We start from the raw sequence: 22,669 nt of genomic DNA on the forward strand, positions 1-22,669 counted from the left end.
GCTCCAATCTGGCCTCATACACTTGACACTTACTAGCTGTGTGACCCTGGGCAAGTCACTTAACCTCAATTACCTTAAAAAAAAAAAGATGCCTGATATCCAGAGGATGCAGAGCCTAAAGGGACTTAAAGGCCATCAGCTTCAACCCCCTCATTTTACAGATGAGGGAACTAAAGCACATAGAGGTGAAGTGACTTGCCAGGGGTCACACAGCTCATAATTACTTGAGATGGGATGTGAACCCATGGTCCTTGTTCCCCATTTGCTACACCGTGCTGCTTCAGGTCATCTCTGAGTAGAGGGAGGAAGGGACCAGGCTTTCAGATGTCACGGAATGCCTCAGTTAAGCTAGGTTCCCATCCCGGGCAGGGCAGGTGAATGACGGGTGCATGGGGAGATGGAGTGAGACCCTGAAAGCTGCACCAGACTGTTGGAAGGAGCGTTCTGGGAAGACGGGCTCACCCACCGGGCCGCTGAAACAGCGAAGCTGCTGTCCATAAGCTTCGATCTCCCTTTGCAGGATGTTGTGCTCGGCAATTTGCTGCTCCAGTTCCGGCATGCCTGGGCCATATTGCCCCTCACAGATCTGTTTCTAGAGACAGAAGCAGGGGCCAGCATTCAGACGGGGCCCACCCAGGGAAGAGGTGGCTGTCAGGTCTCTCCTAGCCAGGGCTCCCTAGCTCCTCTCTCCCTCCTAGGGGTGGAAGGGCTCTTGGATTGTACATACTCAGTGCATTTGAAATTCACATCTCTCCTCTCTTTGATTTCCATTACCATCACTCACTTGAGGATGATAAAAGGAAAATGGCTAGACCTGAACAGTGTGGCTATCCCAACTATCTACAATGCTGCAGGAAGAAAAAAAAACAATCTGGCAACAATGAGTCTTGGAGAAAAAGCTAGCTGCATTTGGTCATTGGGAAGATGGAGGCCAGCCTGGGTAAGCCAGGTTGTCATCTACAGTAGGGCTGCCTCCCATCTCAGCCAAAGGCACTAGTCTTCTCCCCGTCAACCAGGCATGAAGGCTTGGATTGTCGGCCAAGAGCTGGAAGGGATCTAGAGATGATCTAGTCCATTTTATAGATGTGGAAACTGACGCCCAGAGGAGTTAAATGACCTAATCCCATAAATAGGAGGTAGTGGAGCCAGGATTTAAATCCAAACCTTTTGACTCATCTTTGACCATCTTTTTCTTCACCCACATCCAATGAGTCACCAGCTCCCATAAAATGAGATAATATTTGTCAAGTGCTTAGCTGAACCTCCATAAAAATGGAAATAATGATATTTGTACTTCCTACCTCAAGGGGCTAATGTGGAGAAGTGTTTTGTAAACCTTAAAATGCTATTTAAATTGTGAGTTATTATTATAGTGGTAGTAGTAGTATTACAGATTGCTGGGGCCTGGAAAAGTGGAACCCAATCAACTGATGTTTACCCAGTTCCATGGCTAGCAAATTTATAGCTCCCACTCCCCTAGGTCCTTTCTCCTAAGCCAAGGACTTCCTTCCCCTGCTATGTCTCATGGGATCATAGGAGCATAGATTTAGGGCTGGAAGGGGCATTAGAGGCCTATGAGTCCAAATCCTTCATTTTACAGGTGAGGAAGTAGAGGCACAGAAAGGTTAAGTCATTAGCCACAACTTGTACATGTCTAAGGCAGGGTTTGAACTTGTTTTCCTGATTCCAAGTCCATTATACCATTTAAATTTCCTGTATTTCCTGTATTCTTATCTCAATTCATCTCAACCTGACTTACCTTTGATCCCTTTCCTTGTCTGTCCTACTTTTTGGACACTCTTTCCTTGTGCTCACAGAAATCTGGCTCTCGGGAACCCAGTGCATCCTTGGTCACCTTCTCCGGGGCTAACTTTTTGCTAGACACAAAATGGGCCAGGAGAAGGAGTTGGCATTCCCTACTGTCAATTCCAGATTCTCTCTCTGCCCCATCCCTCTGCAGATACTTCTAACGGTTCACTTCATCCATCTATATCATCCAGGCCAAGTCTTAGCGGCTACGATCCACCAGCTTCTAGGTCACTACACTCTCCTTTTTCAATGAGTTCAGTCTTTCTCTCCACCCCAATTCCTCCCCTCATGCTTGAAGACTTCAATATACATGCACCTTGTCTTCCCAGTTCATCAATCCTCTTGACTTCTATCATCAGATCTTCACTGCCTCTCATTCACCCACAAGGACAATTATACCATAGATCTCACCATTACTTGTAACTATGTTCCCTCCATGATTCTGAACTCTGAAATTCCTTTTTCTCCTTATACTCTATGGACCTTCCATTTCTCCCCTCTGCCTCGTGCCTCCTAACCCTATTCTTTGACCTCACTCTAACCCTCTATTCTTCCAGTTCTCCCAATTTAGGGGTCCAGCCTCTTTTTCCTCTCTTAATAGCACTGACCCTTTTGTCAAACAATTCAACACATAGCAACTTCTAAGTCATTCACAAGTAAATGATAATTAATCAGATGAGATTCCCCAAGCAACATTAGATTGCATGCTCCTTAAGGGCAGGGGCTGTCTTTTGATTCTTTTTGTACCCACAGTGCCTGGTGGGTAATGCACACTTAATAACTATTTATTGACTGTATTGACTGACCACAGAGTGCGAATGAATGTAGTTATTATTGTTTGTCCTTCATTCTGGAAGAGGACCGTGGCATCAGGAAGGTGATGCCATCACTTGCAAGTGAATTAGATTTAAGGGAGGGAGGGCTGTGTAGAGTCACCAGCCTCAGTTTCTCCCCTGGAGCCATCTGGGTCCAGTGGCAAGATATAAATGAGGACGACTGGAGATGGCCCCTGTGAGTGAAGAAAAACCTTGGGGATTACCCAAAATTGGGGTTAGAGGGGAGGAAAAGGAGCCAGCAGAGGAAATCTAGAAAGAAGGGTCAGAGGAATAAGAGAAGAATTAAAATAGTTGAGTATTACAAGAACTATGAAGGAGTTAATAGAACAATCAATTAAACTGCAAATTTGAGCAAGACCTATATACAAGCATTTATTGCATTTATTAGGGGCAGCACTATATAGTGGTTGAGCACCGGACTTGGAGTCAGGAAAAGCTGGGTTCTAATCCTATGTTTAAACACTTACTAGCAGCATGACTCTGGACAAGTTACTTAACTGCTCCGTGCCTCAGTTTCCTCATTTGTAAAATGGGGGTTGAGCTCAATGCGCTCTAAGGCCCCTTCTAGCTGCAGATTTATGATCCTATCACCTAAAGAGTGAATCTTTCCACGTCTCACTGCAGCCCATTGCCCATTTACTTCATCTACTACACCCAAGGAGTTCTGGAGTCAGTTCCATCCAATTCCAAGAGCCAATTGCTAAATTTTCAGTGTGAGCATTTATACCTTGGAAATTGGCAAACACTACAAATCAGATCTTGATTTATCGTTTTGTTAATTGTCTAGACCTGGGGTGGGGAACCTGAGGCCTTGAGGTCACATATGGCCCTCTAGGTCCTCCAGTGTGGCTCTTTACTTAAATCCAAGTTTGGATTGGCCACACTGGAGGACCTAGAGGGCCATATGTGGCCTCAAGATCACAGGTTCCCCACCCCTGGTCTAAACTAAGAAAGATGGTACACGAAACTCGTAGACGGCGAGGTGGCTCAGTGGATAGAGGACTGGACCTGGAGCCAGGAAGACCTGAGTTCAAATCTGCACTTAGACACTTACTAGCTGTGTGAACCTAGGCCAATTGCTTAACCCTGTTTGCCTTAATCCACTGGAGAAGGAAACCCCAAAACACTCTAGTATCTTTGCCAAGAAAACCCTATGGCCAGTATTGGCATGCTATGGTCCATGGGGTCGTGAAGAGTTGGATGTGACTGAACACCAACATGAAACTGCAGATTTCAAATTTCTATAGCTTGTAGAATTTGCTTTTCTTTATAAATGTATAATAAATTCAGCCTTCAGGGCTGCCCTGCTTGTCTGTGCTTCTTTCTGCCTTTCCTTCTGTTCTCTTCTTTGCATTTAAAAAAAAAAAGATTCCTTCCTTCACCTTCTCTCCTCTCTTCTCCTCCTCTCTTCTCCTGTCTTGTCCTTCTGTCCTCCCCTCTTTTCCTCTCCCTTCCCCTCTCTTTCCCTCTCTTCTCCTCTCTCTCACTTATTTAAAACTTAAACACAAAATGAGAAAAGAAAAAAAAACATTGCCAGGTATACAGCATAAGAGAGGATTCAATATAAAACAATAAATTTACATTTCAAGAAAGCATATAATAAATACTGCACATTGTTTTCAAAGCTGCCCAGCTTTGCTTTCTTGTAGGTTTTCTTTTGTTCTCTGCTGTGTTTTTTTAAATCTATTTATTTATCTCCTCTCCTCTTCTTCTCCATCCCCTACACATATTTCCCCTTAATTTCTTACTTTCCTGTCCCTCCTCTGGAAAAATGAAAGAAAAACAAAGTTCTTTTCCACAAATATGCATAGTATTTCTGCAAGATAAATTCTCACATCAGCGCCATCCTCACAAGCCATTCGTTTCTCTATTCATGTGAGTCCAGCTGTAGATCCGCCCCCACTGTCGTGAAACTATAATCTCCGAGGTTGGCAACAATCTTTTAACTGCTAAACCTGACTGCCTTTTCTCACCCTCATGCTTCTTGACCTCTATTAGTACGGCTGTGTCTCCCCAGGCTCTGACCTAAACCATCTTTTCTTTTCTCCATGATCACACCTGCTCCTCTGGGTTTAATTAATGAATTATTATGCCAGTGACTCCCAAATCTATATATCCAGCCCTAATTTCTCTCCTTAACTCCAGTTTTGTACTACCAATTTACCAGATGGACACCTTTGGACATTTCATTGTTGTTGAGATGTTTCAGTTGTGTCCGATTCTTTGTGACCAGGGGTGAATTAAGGAAGACTTCACAGAGGAGGTGGCCTTTTTTGTTTAGTTGTTTCAGTAGTGACCCTCTCTGTGGCCTCATTTGGGGTTTTCTTGGCAAAGGTTTTGGAGTGATTTGCCATTTCCTTCTCCAGCTTATTTTACAGGTGAGGAAACGGAGGCAAACAGGGATAAATGACTTACCCAAGATCACACAGCTAGTAAGTATCTGAGGTCAGATTTGAACTCAGGATCATAAGTCTTCCTGACTCCAAGCCCAGTACTCTATCCACTTTGCCACCTAGCTGCCCAGGATATTCCATATTCAAAATCAGTATATCCATTATCAAACTTTTTCTTCAGCTGTCTCTATTTCTGCTGATGTCACCAATACCCAACTCATAAACTTGGAGTTATCCTTCACCTCTCCTTCTCCTCTCTCCCCTATATCTGGTAAGTTACAAAGTCCTGTCTATTCTATTGTATGTTTACCTTTCTTTCCTTTCCTATGGCCCCATTCTAATTCAAGCCCTTATAATTCAAATCTGGACTGTTGTGATACCCTCCTAATCACTCATCCTAACTCTTTCTCCTCTTTCCAATCCATTGTCCACACGACTGCCAAACTGATCTTATGAAAGCATATATCTGACCACATCACTCTTCTGCTAGAAAAAAAAAAGTTTAACTGTCCATCCCCATTAGGATAAAATATAACCTTCTCTGCCCTTCATTTCTGCCCTACCTTCTACCCAGCCTTCTACAGTCTGGCTCCTACCTACATTTAAAAAAATGTATCTAAATTATTATTTTATTTCTATTATAATAATATAAAATATCATATATAAATAATACAAAAATATAAAATAATATTATTTTATTATTAAATCATTATTATTAAAATGTATTTTAAAAGAAAATATTTTTAAAATACATTTAAAGTTTTTTGTTGTTATTTTGAACTTCATGAACACTAAATATATCAGCATGTACATATACAAAGAATAGAAAAAGAGGATTGTACATAAAACTGTGAGTCTCCATTATATACAGCTTATGTATGCATTTAGCATGTTAGTTCTAAAACTATCTTGTTTATCTGTGTTTCCTTTAAACATCTTCCTGGCTTATGTGAACTGATGCAAAGTGAAGTGAGCAGAACCAGTGGAACATTGTACATAGTAATAGCAATATTGTATGATGATCAACTATGAATGAGTTAGTTTTCCTCAGCAATACAAAAATCTAAGATAATTCCAAAGGACTCATTATGAAAAATGCTATCCATCTCCAGAGAAAGAACTGATGGAGTCTGAATGCAGATCAAATATACTATTTTTCACTTTCTATAATTTTTCCCTGTTTCCCCCCCCTTTGGGTTTGTCTTCTTTCACAACATGACTAATATGTTTTGATTGAATAGGTATATCCTCTATCAAATTGTTTACTGTCTTAGAGAAGGGGGAGGTGATTGAGGAAGAGAGAAAATTTGGAACTCAAAAGATTTTTTAAAATAATTGTTAAAAATTCTTCACATGTAACTGGGGAAAAATAAAATATTATTTAAAAAAATTACATAAGCTCCCTTCTGTTCTGTTCAGTGCACTTTAAAAAAAAGCTTCATTAATATTCTTATCATTCTTTTTTTCCCTGCTTCACTTTCATTACCCCTTCTTTTTTCATTCCATTTCCTCTGCCAAATTTTAAAAAATAAACTACTTTGTTATCAATAAGCCTACTTAAGCAAGATGAATCTATACACCGGCCATTTCCCAAAATACTCTTCACCTTTCTGTCAAGACTACCTTCCTTTTCAGCTTTTCAATCTTCACGTTACTTTATGAACATGATACGATTGCTAGTAAATGTTTAACAACTAGCTTCCTGAGAAAAACAAGCAAGCAAACAAAACGCACTTTTAAATTTAATCTGTATTATTACCATTTTCTCTATTGCTTTCTTAAGTCTAGCTGATTTCTAGGTGTGAATATTCAAACTGAAAATTTAACAATCCGCCACATTCCTGCATGAGCTAGCCTAACAGGTCTGGTAGCTGGACCCTGAAAATAACGCTGTCCTTCATGGCAGAAGTGCACTCCACCCCGACTGCTGCCTCTCAGAATCTTTAGCTTCCTTAAAAGCCGCTGGGGTAGCCAGGTGGTATAGAGGATAGAGTGCCAGATATGGAGTCAGGAAGACTCACCTTCCTGATTCATGATCTGACCTGAGTTGTACGACCCTGGGCAAGTCACTTAACCATGATTGCCTCAGTTTCCTCATCTGTAAAATGAGCTGGAGGAAGAAATGTCAAACCATTTTAGTATCTTTGCCAAGAAAACCCCAAAAGGGGTCACAGAGTCAGCTACAAAAAAGGCCACCTCCTCTGTGAAGTCTTCCTTGATTCACCCCTAATTGTCAGTTCTTTTTTCCTCAATTTACCTTATTTGTATATGTGTTTTATCCCACCCTTCCCTCTCCGCCCTTTAGAATGAAGGACAGCGTTATTTTCAGGGTCCAGCTACCTGACCTGTTAGGCCCTGGATTCAGGAGGACCTGAGTTCAAATCCGGCCTCAGACACATAACACTCACTAGCTGTGTGACCCTGGGCAAGTCACTTAACTCCATTGTCTAGTAAAAAAAAAAAAAGACTGTCCTGGTGATGGATACAGTGCACAATTCCTAATAATAACTAGCATTTCTAAAGGACTTCACAATTGGTAAAACATTCTACGTATATTATTTCATTTGATTCACGCAAAGCAAATGCTTTGTTACCCACATTTTACAGAGGAAGAAACTGAGGCAAACAGGTTAAATGACTTGCCCAGGGTCACAGAGTAAATATCTGAGGTAGGATTTGAATCCAGCTCTTCTTGACTCCAAGCTCAGCGGCCTATATACCGCACCTCCTAGTTTCCTGCATACCCAGGGCACACTGGAGATACAGAGAAAGCGGGAAGGCAGAGCATCTTAGAAGTAGAGTGCTTGGGCCTCAGGGAGTTCAGGCTCTGGGGTAGAGGAGAAGGACAACCCTTACCTGTTTCTGCTCCAGCACCCGTGCCCAGTCGACTTTTGCCGTGATGTCACATGGCAGCACAATCTTTTCATACAGCTCGCGGTACTCGGCACATTCCTGGGTCACCCGTTCATGTAGCTGCTTGATGCTGCCAAGGGGGTGGTGGGCATGGTGGTCAGAGGGGCATCACCTTGACTCTTCCTGCCTGGCTCCCCTCCTGTGAGGATCAGTGCCCCCTAGCAACCCCTACATTTCTCCTTTCTCGGGGCCGGAGTCTCCCTCCCCCGCGGACCCTGGCCCTGGCTCACTCACTCCTTCTCAATCTCCACTGCCTGCGGATGCTTCAGTCTCTTGGCCTTGTCCATATCCAGGAACAGGTCCTTCAGCAGCATCTCAGCTTCCTTTAGGTCCCGACTGGTCTCCTCTTGGTATTGGAGGGCTTGGTTCTCTTCCCTGTTCATCCTGTCCTGTGGGTACACCTTTTTGTAAACAGGCTATGTCTGCCAGCCTTTCCCCAGGGTACCACTCTGTCCCCGGCTGCCACCACCAACTTAAAGTCCACACTAGCTACCCTGCTGCCCATTGCCAGGGGCTTCTAGAGACAACTTGTGGATAAAATGCTACCTATACCAGCAGTCAGGAAGACCTAGGTTCAAATCCTGCATCTGGTCTTTACTAGCTGTGTGACCCTGGGCAAGTCACTTAACCTCATTGTCTAGTATAAAAAAAGAGTCATTTGACGTCTCTGATCCTCAGCATCCTCATCTATAAAATGGAGATGATAATACTTGCAGGCTTTCTTCAAGTCCTAGCTAAAATGCCACCTTCTAGAGGAAGCCTTTTGCAATCTCTCTCAATGCTAGCGCCTTGATTATTTCCTATTTATTCTGCATATAAAGGTTTTTTTAAAATTAATTTTTAAAAAATTTTTAGTCAATTGGGGTTAAGTGACTTGCCCATGGTCACACAGCTAGTAAGTGTCAAGTGTTTGGTCTGAGGCCGGATTTGAACTCAGGTCCTCCTGACTTCAGGGCTGGTGCTCTATCCACTGTGCCATCTAGCTGCCCCCCTATAATGGTTTTTATACATAGTTGTTTGCTTGTCTCTCATTAGAGTGGGAGCTCCTTGAGGGCAGGGACTGTCTTTTGCCTTTCATTGTAGCGTCAGTGCTTAGCACAGAGCTAACACATGGAGGCTCTTAACAAATCATTGTTAACTCACTGACGGATAGTTATCTACCTCACAGGGCTGTCGTGATGCTCAGCAATGCTCTCTAGTCCTGTTTTTGGGTCCTCAGAAGGCAAGGTGCTAGAAACTGTCCACCTCAGGTAGAAGGGACCTATTAAGTCCTTCAGCACTGCTGAAAAACCCTCTCTCAACCTAGGCCTTCTAGGCAGAGACCTCCATTCCTGGAATGGATGAGGAACAGAGAATAGTACAAGGTGGTCCTAGATGGGAAGCCTCCCTAGAGCAGACGTGAAAGAGGCAACGCAGGACACCTAGGTGGAGCAGTGGATAGAGCTCTGGCCTTGCAATCAGAAGGACCTGAGTTCAAATCCAGCCTCAGACACTTGACACTTACTAGCTGTGTGACCCTGGGCAAGTCACTTAACCCCATTGCCTAACCCCCCCCAAAAAAAAAACTTTAAAGAAAGAAAGAGGCAGCATGTACACAGTACAAAGTGATGGGCCTGGGTTCAAATGCTACCTCTGCTCATCTTGGACCCCAAAGAGGCTCTCAGTTTACTCATTTTTATACTGAGTTCCTTAAGATGTAGACCAAGAGGCCTTTCTCTATCCCTAGCTTTCTCTGTCTAGCACCTTCCTCCTGAGATTACCTTCCATCCATTCTGTATACGGGCAGCTAAGCAGCACAGTAAATACAGCGACAGTGTCAGGCCTGGAGTCAGAAAGACTTATCTTGCTGAGTTCAAATCTGACCTCAGACACTTACCAGATGTGTGACGCTGGGCAAGTCACTTAATCCTGTTTGCCTCAGTTTCCTGCTCTGTAAAATGAGTTGGAGAAGGAAATGGCAAACCACTCTAGTATTTTTGCCAAGAAAACCTCATATATGTATTGTGTTAAATATATATATATATATATAGATTTTATATGTGTGCGTATATGATAATAAACAAACAGGGTTAAGCGACTTGCTCAGGGTCACACAGTTAGCAAGTGTATGAGGCCAAATTTGAACTCAGATCTTCCTGACTCCAGGTCTGGGCCTCCCTCCATTTTGCTGCCTAGCTGTCCTACCTGGTTCATAGGAAGAACTTAATAAATGCTTGCTCATGAACAGAAGGTATTGGACTAGATGATCTCTAAGACTCCTTCCAGGTCTTTTTTTTTCTGCTAAGCCTTTTTTTTTAAATTTTTAAAAAATTATATATAAATTTATTTATTTTTAGTTTTCAATATTCACTTCCACAAGTTTTTGAGTTCCAAATTTCTCACCCCTCCCCCCACCTCAAGATGGCACGCATTCTGAATACCCCTTCCCCTGGTCTGCCTTCTCTTCTATCTCTCCCCCCCTCCTTTCTCTTATCCCCTTCCCCTTCTATTTTCCTGAGAGCAGGATAGACTTCTGTCCTTCCAAGTCTTAACCTGTGATCCTGTGTCCTCTGAATCTTTGGAAGCCACAAGCAAAAAGTGCTGTCCAAAGGAGAAGAGCTCTCTCCTTCCTCAGGCTTCCAAGAAGCCTTTGACTGGATCTCTCCTTTGTCCCTATCACATTTTGCAGTGTATCTACTATTTCTCCACTAGAAGAGAAGCTTCTTGAGGGCAGACCCTAGTCATCTTTGTATCCCCAGCCCCTAGTTCAGCCACTTCTTCACTCAGAGGATAAGGACTGGGTCTGGTGAGGAAACTCGTTCACAGAGTGGCACAGAGCACCGAGAGAGACATGAAGCAACTTGTCCGGGGTCTCACAGCCCGGACTGATGTGTAAAAGGAGGGGTCTGACCTGGGGGCAGCTCTCTGGCCATAACCGCCTGCATATAGTACATGCTTAATAAATGTTTGCTAATGGATAAATAAATGAAGGTTCCAGTACACACCCACACACCCACACACCCACACACACATACACACAAACACACCCCTCTCCCTAACCTCCCTTAGGCCCTTGCCTCACTTAGACTGTCCAGGCCTTACCAGCTTCAGTCTCCTCTGGGTCTCCAGGATGTCCCTCTCCACTTGATCAGCATTGGCCTGCATGCGGGTGATGAGTTGTGCTAGTTCCTGGGTGGAGGCCCTTGGGCGAATCAGGAGGAGAAAGAGGTACTGTTGGATAAATGCTTTGGGGAATGAAGAAATCTGTTTTGCTTAATTATGCATATTTTTTATGAGGATTTCTCTTTCTTTTTCCTTCCTTCCTACCTTCTTTCCTCTCTTCTTTCCTCACTCTCTTCCTCCCTTCTTCCTTCCCTTCCTTCCTTTCCTCCTTCCTTCCTTCTTTTCTTCCCTCTCTTTTCTACCTTCCTCTCTTCTTTCCTTTCTCCCTCCCTCCCTTTTTCCTTCCTCCCTTCTTCTTTCCTTCCTTCCTCTCTTCTTTCCTCACTCCCTTTCCTCCCTCCTTTCCTTCCTTTTTCCTTTCTTCTTTCCCTTTCTTTCCTTTCTCCCTCCCTCTCTTTTTCCTTCCTTCTTTCTTTCTTTCCTACCTTCCTCCCTCCCTTATTTCCTCCCTCCCTTCCTTCTTTCCTTTCTTCTTCTTCTTTTTTTTGTTTTTTTTTTAGCAAGGGTGGGTAGGAGGGAGAGAAAATAAATGCTTGTTAATTGAAAAAAAACCACATTAAATGCTTTGGGGAAGGATTAACTCTTTCACTTCCAACTCTTATGGAAGCTATAACAACCAGGCAGGGTTCTGATCCACGGTAGGCCCCTAGTGGTCTGGGCACATGCTCAGTTGGCCAGATCACTGGATGGGTCAAATCATTGTTGGCCCTTGGTTGGGGCTTAGGAGCTTAGCCCAGGTATGCACTCCACTGCCCTTTGAGGGAGCTGAGGCTGTCCTGGTATAAGCTTCTTGTCTGGGATCTCTTCCTGGTCTGGAGCCCCATTATCTTTCCCTCACCACCACAACCCAAATGACTCACTTTACGCCCTCCAGGCTCAGCAAACAAGATCTCCAACTCTCTGTGGGACCCTAGAGCAGGGGTGTAAGCTATCTAGCTCCTTTAGTCTTCCCCATCCTGGGCCCAGCAGAGCAGGACCCCACCCAGATTCCTCCTATTTCCTTGGGTGGGAGGGAGAGATAGACAGTGAGTCACTGACAATCTGACACACTGAAACACTGCTGTTGAGTCCTTCTAGGATGCAGAGCTGGGCTTCCTCAGGGACAGAACTTCCTCCATAGATTACCACTTCTCCTCTAGCCACCCCGGAGCCTTCTCCAGACTTAAAATTCTTTTTTTTTCTTAGCTTTTTTTTTTCCCCCAGGCAATTGGGGTTAAGTGACTTGCCCAGGGTCACACAGCTAGTAAGTGTCAAGTGTTTGGTCTGAGGCCAGATTTGAACTCATGTACTCCTGACTTCAGGGCCGGTGCTCTATCCACTGTGCCACCTGGCTGCCTTGAGACTTAAAATTCTAAAGACAGAACCCTCCACTTACCCAAGCTCTTATTTGTCCACCCCTACCAAGCACAAAGCAGTGGTGGCCTGGGGCCCTGGATGCCCTTCCTGGCATCCTGATCTTTTAGGGATGTACTCTGTTGTCTCTCCCTGGGCAATGGTACCCTTGGTGGCATTCTCTAGCTAGGAGTCTTATCTGAGATTTTTAATGTTTAATCTAGACAGACACCTGACTCCTACAGCAGTTACCCTGATCTTTATCCCCATAATGAGCCTTTCCTCTTTCATCTTGGGGCCTCCACCTGTCCTGAGACCCAGGATGTGAGATAACTTGACACTTTGATGCCAAGTGAAAAGAGGGGAGTCCAGAGAGGTCTGGAAGCAGGGTCCAAGAGCCCAGCTTGACTACTCATCGCCGAGGTCCAAAAGGCTCCACTATCATTTTCTGTCTCTGATCCATAAGGATCTGAGGCAGATATTTTTAATTTGGAGTCCATGGACACCTCACCTTGCAAAGCATCTGTAGATAGATTTCAGGGGGTTCATGACATCGGATGGGAAATATGCATCTTTATTTTCACAAATCTTTGGTTTCTTCTGTAATTTTATATGTTTTTATTGTACACATTTAAAATATCATTCTGAGAAGGAGTCTATGGGCTTCACCACACTGTCAAAGGGGTCCATGGTACAAAAAAGGTTTAGAACCCCCTGGTCTAAAGGAAGAAGGCAGAGCTGAGATCTTTTGCCCAGAGCAGTCCTGACTAGTGCAGGGCACCCACTCTAATGCCATCGTTTCTGGGCTTCAGTGTCCCTTCCTTTGGATGACAGGATGTCTGACACTCTCAATCACCCTGAGGGACTCTACCGGTGAGCTGGGCAGAGGAGAATACCCAAAGATGAGCTCAGGTCTCACATCTCATTGCAGAGGGGATGGTCACTCAGGATCCCCTTCCTCCCCGAGGTTTGGAAAGAAACTTACCCAACCTAACCAGAGATTAGAAAGACAGATGCCTCATCATTTCCAACATCTCCCCAGACCTGGGCTTCTCCTCTTTCGCTGACCATAGGAGAAACGAAAACTATGGTCCTGAGGAAGAACCCAAGACCTCCAGCCTTGTGGCTTTCAGCAGTGGGCCTAAAGTATCTTCCCTGGGCTCCTGAGTCTGTATGCTCTACATCTCCCCCTAGGTCCTAACACAATGCCAGGGTTCTTAACTTGGTGTCTGGAAACTTGTTTTTTTTTTAAATTAATTTATTTTGAATTATTAACAATCACTTCCATAAGCTTCTGTACTTCAAATTTTTCTCCCTCTCCCTCCCCACCTCCCTCCCCAAAACAGCGCATAATCTGATATAGGCTATATATATGCATTCCTATTTAAACATATTTTCACATTAGTGATGTTGTAGATAAGAATTAGAGCCAATAGGAGGAACCACCAGAAAGACAAAACAAAACACAACAGAAGAAAAAAAAATAGCAAATAGTATGTGGAAACTTGGTTTTTAAAATATTTTGATAACTACATTATACTTGGTTTCCAACAAAATTTAATTATAATACTATAATATAATATATGATTTAAAAAACAATAGAATTGGTTTCTCCTGTAATCCTTTGCATTTTATTTTAAACATTTAAAAACATTACCCTGAGAAAAGGCCTACAGGTTTCACTTGACTGCCAAAGGGATCCAGGGCCCAGAAAAGGTGAAATATTCCTCTGCTCTATGTCTTTAGCCTTGCTGGACATAACTCCTTCCTCTGAGATTCTCTTTGGGTATCTATTCCTGGGGTGGCTAAGAATGCAGCAGGCAGATAGCCTAAGCACCTCAACTATAGAAAGGTCTCATACACACTAAAATAATCATCGCATCATTTTTTTTGTGGTAACAAAAAGGTAGAAGCAAAGCAGGTGCCTGTGGACTAGGGAATGATTTAACAAACTGTGGTACATGATTATAATGAAATATGAGTGCCCCATTAAGAAAAGACAAATAGAAAGAATTCAGAGATGCACAAGAAGACATGTGGACTGATGTAGAGGGAATGAGGGAAACAATACACACAATGATGGCATTGTAAATAGAAAGAACGGTATAATGAAACTGAACTTGCTGTAATTTAATTATAATGACCAAGCTTGGCCCTGGAGAAGAGTTGTAAAAATGTTCCTCCTTCCCTTCATTTGCAAAGGTGGAGGACCATGGCCACGGAATATTGCGACAACTGTCAGATTCAGTTATATGTGGCTTGGTTTTACACGGCTGGTTTTTCTTTTTAAATATTTGTCATAGGGAAGGCACCCCGGACTGAGAAGAGGGGAGGGATATATTTGAAAATGAACGTGTTATAAAAATGAAAGACATCAATTTAAAAAGGAAGACTAATTAATGATCAGTGACAGGCCTATCCATACCCACGCTTTGGGAGGGGGAGTGAAGGCACATATTCCTCTTTACACTCTAGGGGCATCTGAGAGAGGTGAAGCCAGGAGCTGCTGCCCCCAGAAGGATTCTCCTAGAGACTGGCCTTCGTCGGTGATCAGGACCCTCACTCACACCTCTGCGGTCCATCTGCGCGCTAGGGGAAAGTTTCTGTCCTCCCTGATTGCTTTTCTTGGCTGTGCAGCTTGAAAGGAGCTCATTGGCTACCCAACACCTCCTAGGGGTCACCCCATAGCTCTGGAATCCCACCCTCAAACGTGCCAGTCACCAGGTTCCATTTGGGGAAGAACTAACTGCCCTGGTCTATCAGGCATTGTTTAAGAGTATCACCTCCACTTCCATAAACCTCAGCTTCTCTCTATATAAAGTGTGCATAAGAGAACCGGCACGGCTCCCTCTACCTTCGCTCTCTAGGCGCCGGAGCTCAAGAGAGACAAGACAGATTCCCTGCCCTCAGTCTTTTTGGCCTCGGGAACTTGGGATTCCTGAGTTGGGCTAGGTTCTGGGGCTGTTACCGGCCGCCTCCAGGTTGGTGGGGGCCCATCCTCGACAGAACACCACCCTCCCATCTCCCCACCTCCACCGCACGTACGTACCCACCTACCTGGCCCCCTCCTCACCTGCTGTGTTTGCTGGGGGAGCCCTTAGGAGAGCCCTTGGAGACCCCCTTCCCAGGGGAGCCTTTACTTAGCCCCTTAAACATAGTGGTAGAAAGAGGGGCTGTGTTCAGGCTCAGCTTGCGGCTTGGACACAGGCTAAGGCTCAGGCTCAGGCTCAGGCTCCAGCCGAGTAGGTCCCTGGTGTCTCTGCCCGGGTTTTGTGTAGGGCGGAGGATCTGGCCTGGGAAGGATAGTTTCTGGGAGGCTCCTCCCTGCAGGTGAGCGTAGCTGAGCGGGCTGGGAGCTCCAGCTGTCCACACACCTCAAACCACCCCCCTTCCACCACACCCCCACATAACACACACACACACACACACACACACACACACACCACACACACACACACAGAGTGCCCTAGCACAACCAGTTTAGGAGGAAAGTACAGCCCAGAGGGTGTGGCAGAAGAGCCTGCCCGACTCCCAGAGAATGTTTGGGCTTGTTCTACCCACACACACCCAGAGAAAGAGAAAGCCACCCAGAGATCAAGGGAGGAGGGGTACCCAAGATTCTGTTGCGGCTGGGGAGATGTTCAGGGACAGCGATGAGGGCAGGGACACAGACAGTGCAAGGAAAGTCCAGCCAGAAAGAAAAGAAATCTTGTCTAGGAAATGAGTCCAGAGAAGTGGACATGTAGAGATGAAGACAGTCCCTTTCTCCTTACAGGAGATATGCACGCAATCTATACACACGCACTTCAACGGATCATGAAAGCAGGTATAGAAAGAGCTGGGTCCCCCTCTTTTCCCAGAAGTCACCAAATATCTGGCACATGCCCCCAACCCCTCTGTTCACGATGATTCCAAGCACCCTTCTCATTTAAATAATTTTAGGTTTTAAGACTCCTAGAATCTGTTCTCAGCTCTGTCCCTAATGTACTCAGATTTCACAGATCCAGAGAACGCCAGAGCTGCCAAGTGACCTTAGAAATGAACTAAGCCAACCCCTACATCTTTCAGATGCAGAAACATAAGGTTCAATTCATTATCAAGGGCAGAATTTTTTTTTTTTTGCTCTCTCTTCCCACTAACCACGAGGAGATTGTTCCTGAGGGTAAAGGGGCATTTGTCCAGTAACCTGGGAGTTAATCTGCGGTTTGTTACATATTCTAGAAAGAAAAGAGAGAAGCAGTACCCTGAGCCCTTGGAAAAGTTACTTACTGGCTAGACCTTCCAATGACCGATGTTACCAAAGAGCCATCCTCCAAGACGGAAGGTCCTCAGAGGTCACCCAGTCCAACCCCTATCAAATGTCTCTACAATATTCCTAACAAACTATCATACAGCCGCTGATGGAAGACCTCCAGTAATGGAGAACCCCTCCACCACCTAGGTCAACATATGCTTTTGGGCAGCCTGTAAACTGTTAGGAGTTTTGAGTGGAAATCAACATTTCTGCAATTTCCATCCATTGTTCATTGTTCTGTCCTTTGGGACCAATCAGAGCAGGTCAAATCCCTCTTCCTTGTGACATCCCTTCATGTATTTGAAGTCTTGTTTTCTCCGTGCTAGTTGTCTCTCCCCCTTAGCTGATACAGAACCAGCCCAGGAGCTTCAAAAGGTTCCAGGCTTTTCTCTGGGGAGACATAAACTTCTGCCCTGACCCTACCCCACAGCTATTTCCATCCTTGGACTCTCTAAACACCAATCCAAGAACTGGTCCTGAGAACAGCATTGAAAATGTCTCACAGGTTCACCTAGAATCAAATGAAATAATATATGTAGGACACTTAGCAAACCTTAAAGCCTTACATAATGGCTATTATTAATATTATAATGCAAGCAAGGAGAAAGAGAGATGGTACTATAAGAGCTATTACCATGGCCTGATTCCACCTAGAATTCAATGAGAGCATCTGTGTTTGGATGCTCTGCAAGGAAACTGAAATGCCAATCTCTAGGTGAGCTGGCCTCAGAGAGAAGATCTGGGTTCAGGGCTTGCCTCTGACTCATACTGGCTGTTCCCTCAGGCAAATCGTTCAATATCTCAGTTGTCCAGGGAACTCCTGACTATAAATTGCAGGCCAGGCGCCAATTTGCATTGGTAGAGGGTTTTTTTCCGCTGGGAGTTCTCTATACCAATGAAATCATAGGTCCTAATAACCATCCCTTCTTCCCCACCTTCCACCCCCAAGAAAAGAGCTGGACTAAATAATGTCTAGAGTCCCATCCAACTATAACATTTGGATTTTATGAACTGCATTGAAGAAGATCTGATGGGCCATGCATCTAAGAAGAAACATGAGGCTGATGCTTATGTGAACTGAGAAGACAGATGTATAGATAGATAGCATTCATATAACACTTTAAGGTTAGCGAAGAGTTGTAGATGTATCATCTCATTTGAGGAAAGTCTTACATTGTGGGAATATGTTTTGCTTGACTGCAGATTTATTACGAGGGTTTTGTTTTTCTTTTATTCACTAGAGGGAGGTGGGTTAGAATTAGGATTAGAAAGAAATGAGAGAGAAAATGGATTTTTGTTCACGAAAAAAAATTTTTAAATAAAATTTTAAAACAAAGAAAAATGTTTTGCCAAGCCTATAGCAGGGTAGAATATCCTGTCTTCCCTATTGAAGAACAGATCCAAGACTGAAAGTCAAGACCCAGATTTTAGTCCCAGTTCTGTTGCCAAATAAACCACTACACACTTTAGGTGGTTCAGGTAGAGGCCAACTAGAAAGCCTCTCAGTCCTGGGCAAGACACTGAAGATGAAGGGGCCCATGAACACGGCTAGGCACAGCCAAGGTTGTAAAAATGCCAATACTTGCCAGATGTATTTATATATTCAATACTACCCTCTGTATATCTGTATATCCATAGTATTGGATAAAAAAAATAGAGTTCATTTGAAAAAACAGGCAAGAATATGAAGGGGAATTATGGTGGGAAAATGCTGATGAAGGGGAATTTGTACTGCAGTGCCTTTCCTCAGAGTTTGTCCCCAATTTATCCTCTTGGTATCTTCATTGTATATAGCAGTCTGAGTGTAGTTCCCTTAATTAGACACTGTAAACACCTTGAGAGAAGAGACTATTTTTTTGCCTTTCTTTGTATTCCCAGTGTTTCACGCCGTATCTAGCATCCAGGAAGTGCTTAATAAATGCTAGTTGACTGACTATGAAGTGACAAAATTATCTAGTTCTGGATTTTAAAAAAATAGTAAAATACATTAATGGAACAGAACAGAAAATCCAGAATTAGAATCAAAGGTAAACAAAAGACTAGTGTTTGGCTCCAAGATTATAAAACAGTGGGGGGAAAAATCATTATTCAATAAAAATCATTGGGAAAACTTGGAAAGACATTTGGCAAGGGGCAGCTAAGTGCAGTGAATAGAGCACCGACCCTGGATTCAGGAGGACCTGAGTTCACATTTGGTCTCAGATACATAATTCTTATTAGCTATGTGACCCTGGGCAAGTCACTTAACCCCACTGCCTAGCTAAAACGAAAAAAAAAAAGTTTGGCAAAAATTTATTTAGACCCACACTTCACCCTATATATATATAATACACCCAGTTTCCTTTTTTTGGTCATTTCTCCAATTTGATGAATGTGAAGTGAAACCTCAGGATTTTTAAAATTAGAATTTCTCTTATTAGAGTGTTTATGTATGTGTATGAGTGTATGTATAGTAAATTCCAGTTGATATTAAAAGAAACTGCAATGTATCCTTTTCAGACCTAAACAAATCTTATTAAAAAAGGTAAACAAGAAAGAAGTTAGGGACTTGAGTAGAATTTTTATAAAATGAAAGAACTCTGGCAATTATCAATAGAAAAGGGATACACATATACATATGTGTGTGTGTACCATCTGTGTATGGCACCTTGCAAAAAATTGTCATTTGTGTCACAATGATCAATGTGCTAAGGCACAAAAACCTCAGAAAGAAATGTATACAAGCAGCAATATTAAACATATTCTTTATTGATGATAACACACTAAAATATGAATAAGAGGCCTTTGAAGAAAGCATTCAAATTAAATGGAGACTAAGTAATTTAATTCTAAAGAATGGGTGGGTCAAAGAACACAGAAATGGTAGATAATTTTATTAAAAAGTAATAAGACAACATATCAAAACTTTTGGGATGCAGAGAAAACAATCTTTAGGAGAAAATGTATATCTCTAAACATTTTAATCAACAAAAAGAATAAAACAGTGATTTGTTCTAAAATTTTTTAATAAGTAAAAAAATCAAAATAAAAATTATATTCTGAAAATTGAAGCAGAAATAAAATTAAAAATGAAAACTTGAACTGATAAAACTAGGAGTTTTTAAAAAAACTAATAAAATAAATAATAATAAACTTAGATAATCTGATTTTTTCAAAGTTGTGGAAAACCAAATTGCCATTGTCAAAAATGAAAAAGGAAGATTCACAACAATTGAGAAGGAATAGTGGAGAAAGTATAGAAGCTATTTTGCCCAATCATATGGCAATAAAACTGATAACTTAAATGAAAAGTATTAATATTTACCAAAAAATTAAATACCTAGATAAACAGAGCCAGAAATAGCAAATTTGAATAACTCAATTTCATAAAAAAGAAATTGGACAAACAAAAAGGATCTTCAAAATGGAAAAAAAACACCCCAGGATCAACTGGGTTTACAGTCTAATTACATCATATATTCAAAAAGCAAGTAATTATAATAGCATACACATTTTTTTTTAAAGCAATTGGGGTTAAGCGACTTGCCCAGGGTCACACAAGCTAATAAGTGTCAAGTGTTTGGTTTGAGGCTGGATTTGAACTCAGGTCCACCTGACTTCAGGGCCGGTGCTCTATCCACTGTGCCACCCTTTTTAAAAAAATTTTTTTCAAAAATAGAGAAGGAAGAAGGCATCTTTTCAAAATTCTTCTATGAAGCAAATATTGTTCTAATACCTAAACCAGGGAGAGATAAAGCAGAGAGAGAACATTATAGACCAATATCCCTAATAAGTATAAATGCAAAAATTGATATTAACAAAGATGCTACAGTAATATATTTAAAAGATTATACATTATGAACAAGTTGGGTTTATGAGAGCATTGTTGAGATGGCTCAACATTAGGAAAATTGTAAACATAATAGGCTACCTTAATAATAAGGGCAGCATGTAGTGAACACTATACATCAGACAGATTAACATCTAATAGAGACTATCCAGCAGGACAATGTCTAGCAGAGACGATGCATCTACACAGGCAAAACCTGGAAGAGATTATTTATCCAATCAAGCCATATCCAACAAAGACTATGCTTCTATCAAGCAGCTTATAGTGAAGACTACAAGACCAATGGGAAATGCCTGGTGAAAGCAGACTGATGTCATTACTAGAAGACATCAGTTTTCTTACAGCATCAGACATGTGAATTGCTCTTTTCCCACATGTACCTGGACCATAGGTACTCCCTAAGTGTGTTTCCCTTCACACATATACTCTAGCCACATCCACTATGTGACTCCGGGACCATGCTCTAAGGTGCAACATACTGCCTAGTTCTCCTTGTAGTTTGATTATCTTTTAAGTACTTCGATCAGAGATTCTTAACCTGAGGTCCACAGATCTCCCAGAGAGCCATGACTAGATTTCAAGACTTCTGTGGAGTTGGTTGGGAAACACATTTCATCTTTATTTTCATTAACTTCTAGTTGAGATTTAGCCTTTCCTACAATTATAAATTAAAAAAAACACATTCTGAGAAGGGTCCTACAGATGTCACCAGACAGCCAAAGGGGTCCATGACTCATAAAAGGATAACTACTGACTTAAATGCTCTGCCATTCAATATACATATATTTAGTATTGACATTATTTCATAATTGATGGTATCTTTAAACATTATCTCTTTTATTTTATTTCTTTTATCATCATCTCTGTTTGATTTTAATGTTGCCTTGTCTGAGCTTATGAGGGCTATTGCTTCTATTTTGGATCCACCTGATGCAGATTCTACTCCAGCCCCTCATTTAAACTGTGTGCATCTCTACATTTTAAGTGTTTCTTGTAAACAAATATTGTTGGGTTTTGCTTTCTGATACATTCTGCCACCCTCCTCCCTTTTGTGAGTAAATTGTTTGGTCTCAATTCTTCCCTAGCCCTTAGTCATTGAATGGGCCTTGACTCAGACAAACTGAGACCTGGGAAAGACCTTAATTTAGAAAGACCAAGGTCACCCATTGCATGCTGGGCCATCACCAGTCACCTTGACTTTTGTCCTGCCACTGGACTTGGATGATCTCTGGAAAAGAGAGTAAGGCTGACCACTTTGCACAGCTCTGCCTCACTTAAATCCAGTTCACAAGCAAGACAAGATATCACCCTCATGATGTCACTGTTCCCCTTCAAGAATCAAGGACGAACAACAACAATAACAAATGAATCCCATTAATTTTCATCATTTTGGTTGTTAGGTTTATTTTTAACTCCATCCATTTTTAACTCCATCATGTCATACGTTTCTTCTCTTTGTCCCCCACCTCCTCTTTACAGGGAACAAGAAAATGGGGAAAGAAAAGGAATGATCTACCTATAGTTGGATCCATGTAATAATAATCTATCTATACTTGAACTCTCTCAGTCCAAACCTCTTTCCTCCCCTTCCTCACCAAACTTCAAACTCCTCCTCCTCCTCTTTTCTCCCTCTCTCTCTCACCTTTCCTTGCAGCTTTGTAATCAGCCCTCCATAGCTGAAGGGTTTTTTTTTTTACTTGTGACCACTCCCTCTTTGACTCCATCCTCTCCTTAAAGTTTTCTCTTCCCTCTTCTTGTCTCCATCCACATTTCGGTTTACTTCATTTACATTTCCCCTTCAATTTCCCCTGCCTCACTCAGAAAGAATCGAAGTTCATGAGATGCCTGCTGCCTTTACACTTATGTAATCCTCTCTCATTGCAAATTCTAAGGAGAGGGAATCCAACTTCCCCGCCATAAGTCTGCACCAATGAATGTGAGCTCCTTGATAGCAAAGACTGCCTTGCTTTCTCATCTGTAACTCCAGTGCCTAGCACATAGAATAGGGATTGGTATAGGGTGAATTACAAGCTGAGGAAATTCCTTCTAGCAATGCAGACTGGCACCTTTTAAAAAAACTTAGCGTCTTTGGGTCTACAGC

At 42.5% G+C, this 22,669-nt stretch overlaps 2 protein-coding genes across 2 annotated transcripts in view; both read right to left on the bottom strand.

Moving 5' to 3' along the window:
* Nucleotides 1-15,833, bottom strand: part of EVPL (envoplakin) — a 41,040-nt gene extending 25,207 nt beyond the window's left edge. Inside the window, 5 exon segments of the mRNA XM_021002631.2 lie at nucleotides 467-592; nucleotides 7,895-8,021; nucleotides 8,186-8,340; nucleotides 11,033-11,132; nucleotides 15,519-15,833. Coding sequence (XP_020858290.1) covers nucleotides 467-592; nucleotides 7,895-8,021; nucleotides 8,186-8,340; nucleotides 11,033-11,132; nucleotides 15,519-15,601 — 591 coding nt within the window. The 5' untranslated portion in view covers nucleotides 15,602-15,833.
* A 3,634-nt stretch (nucleotides 15,834-19,467) lies between these two features.
* The window catches only part of SRP68 (signal recognition particle 68), a 73,756-nt gene continuing 70,554 nt past the window's right edge, over nucleotides 19,468-22,669 (bottom strand). The window contains exon 16 of the mRNA XM_021002633.2: nucleotides 19,468-20,454. Within this exon, the coding sequence (XP_020858292.1) occupies nucleotides 20,338-20,454 (117 nt within the window). The 3' untranslated portion in view covers nucleotides 19,468-20,337. The remainder of the gene's footprint in view (nucleotides 20,455-22,669) is intronic.

The sequence above is a fragment of the Phascolarctos cinereus genome, unplaced genomic scaffold (genome assembly GCF_003287225.1).
Source record: "Phascolarctos cinereus isolate Bilbo 61053 unplaced genomic scaffold, phaCin_HiC Scaffold_5;HRSCAF=322, whole genome shotgun sequence".
Lineage (NCBI taxonomy): Eukaryota > Metazoa > Chordata > Mammalia > Diprotodontia > Phascolarctidae > Phascolarctos > Phascolarctos cinereus.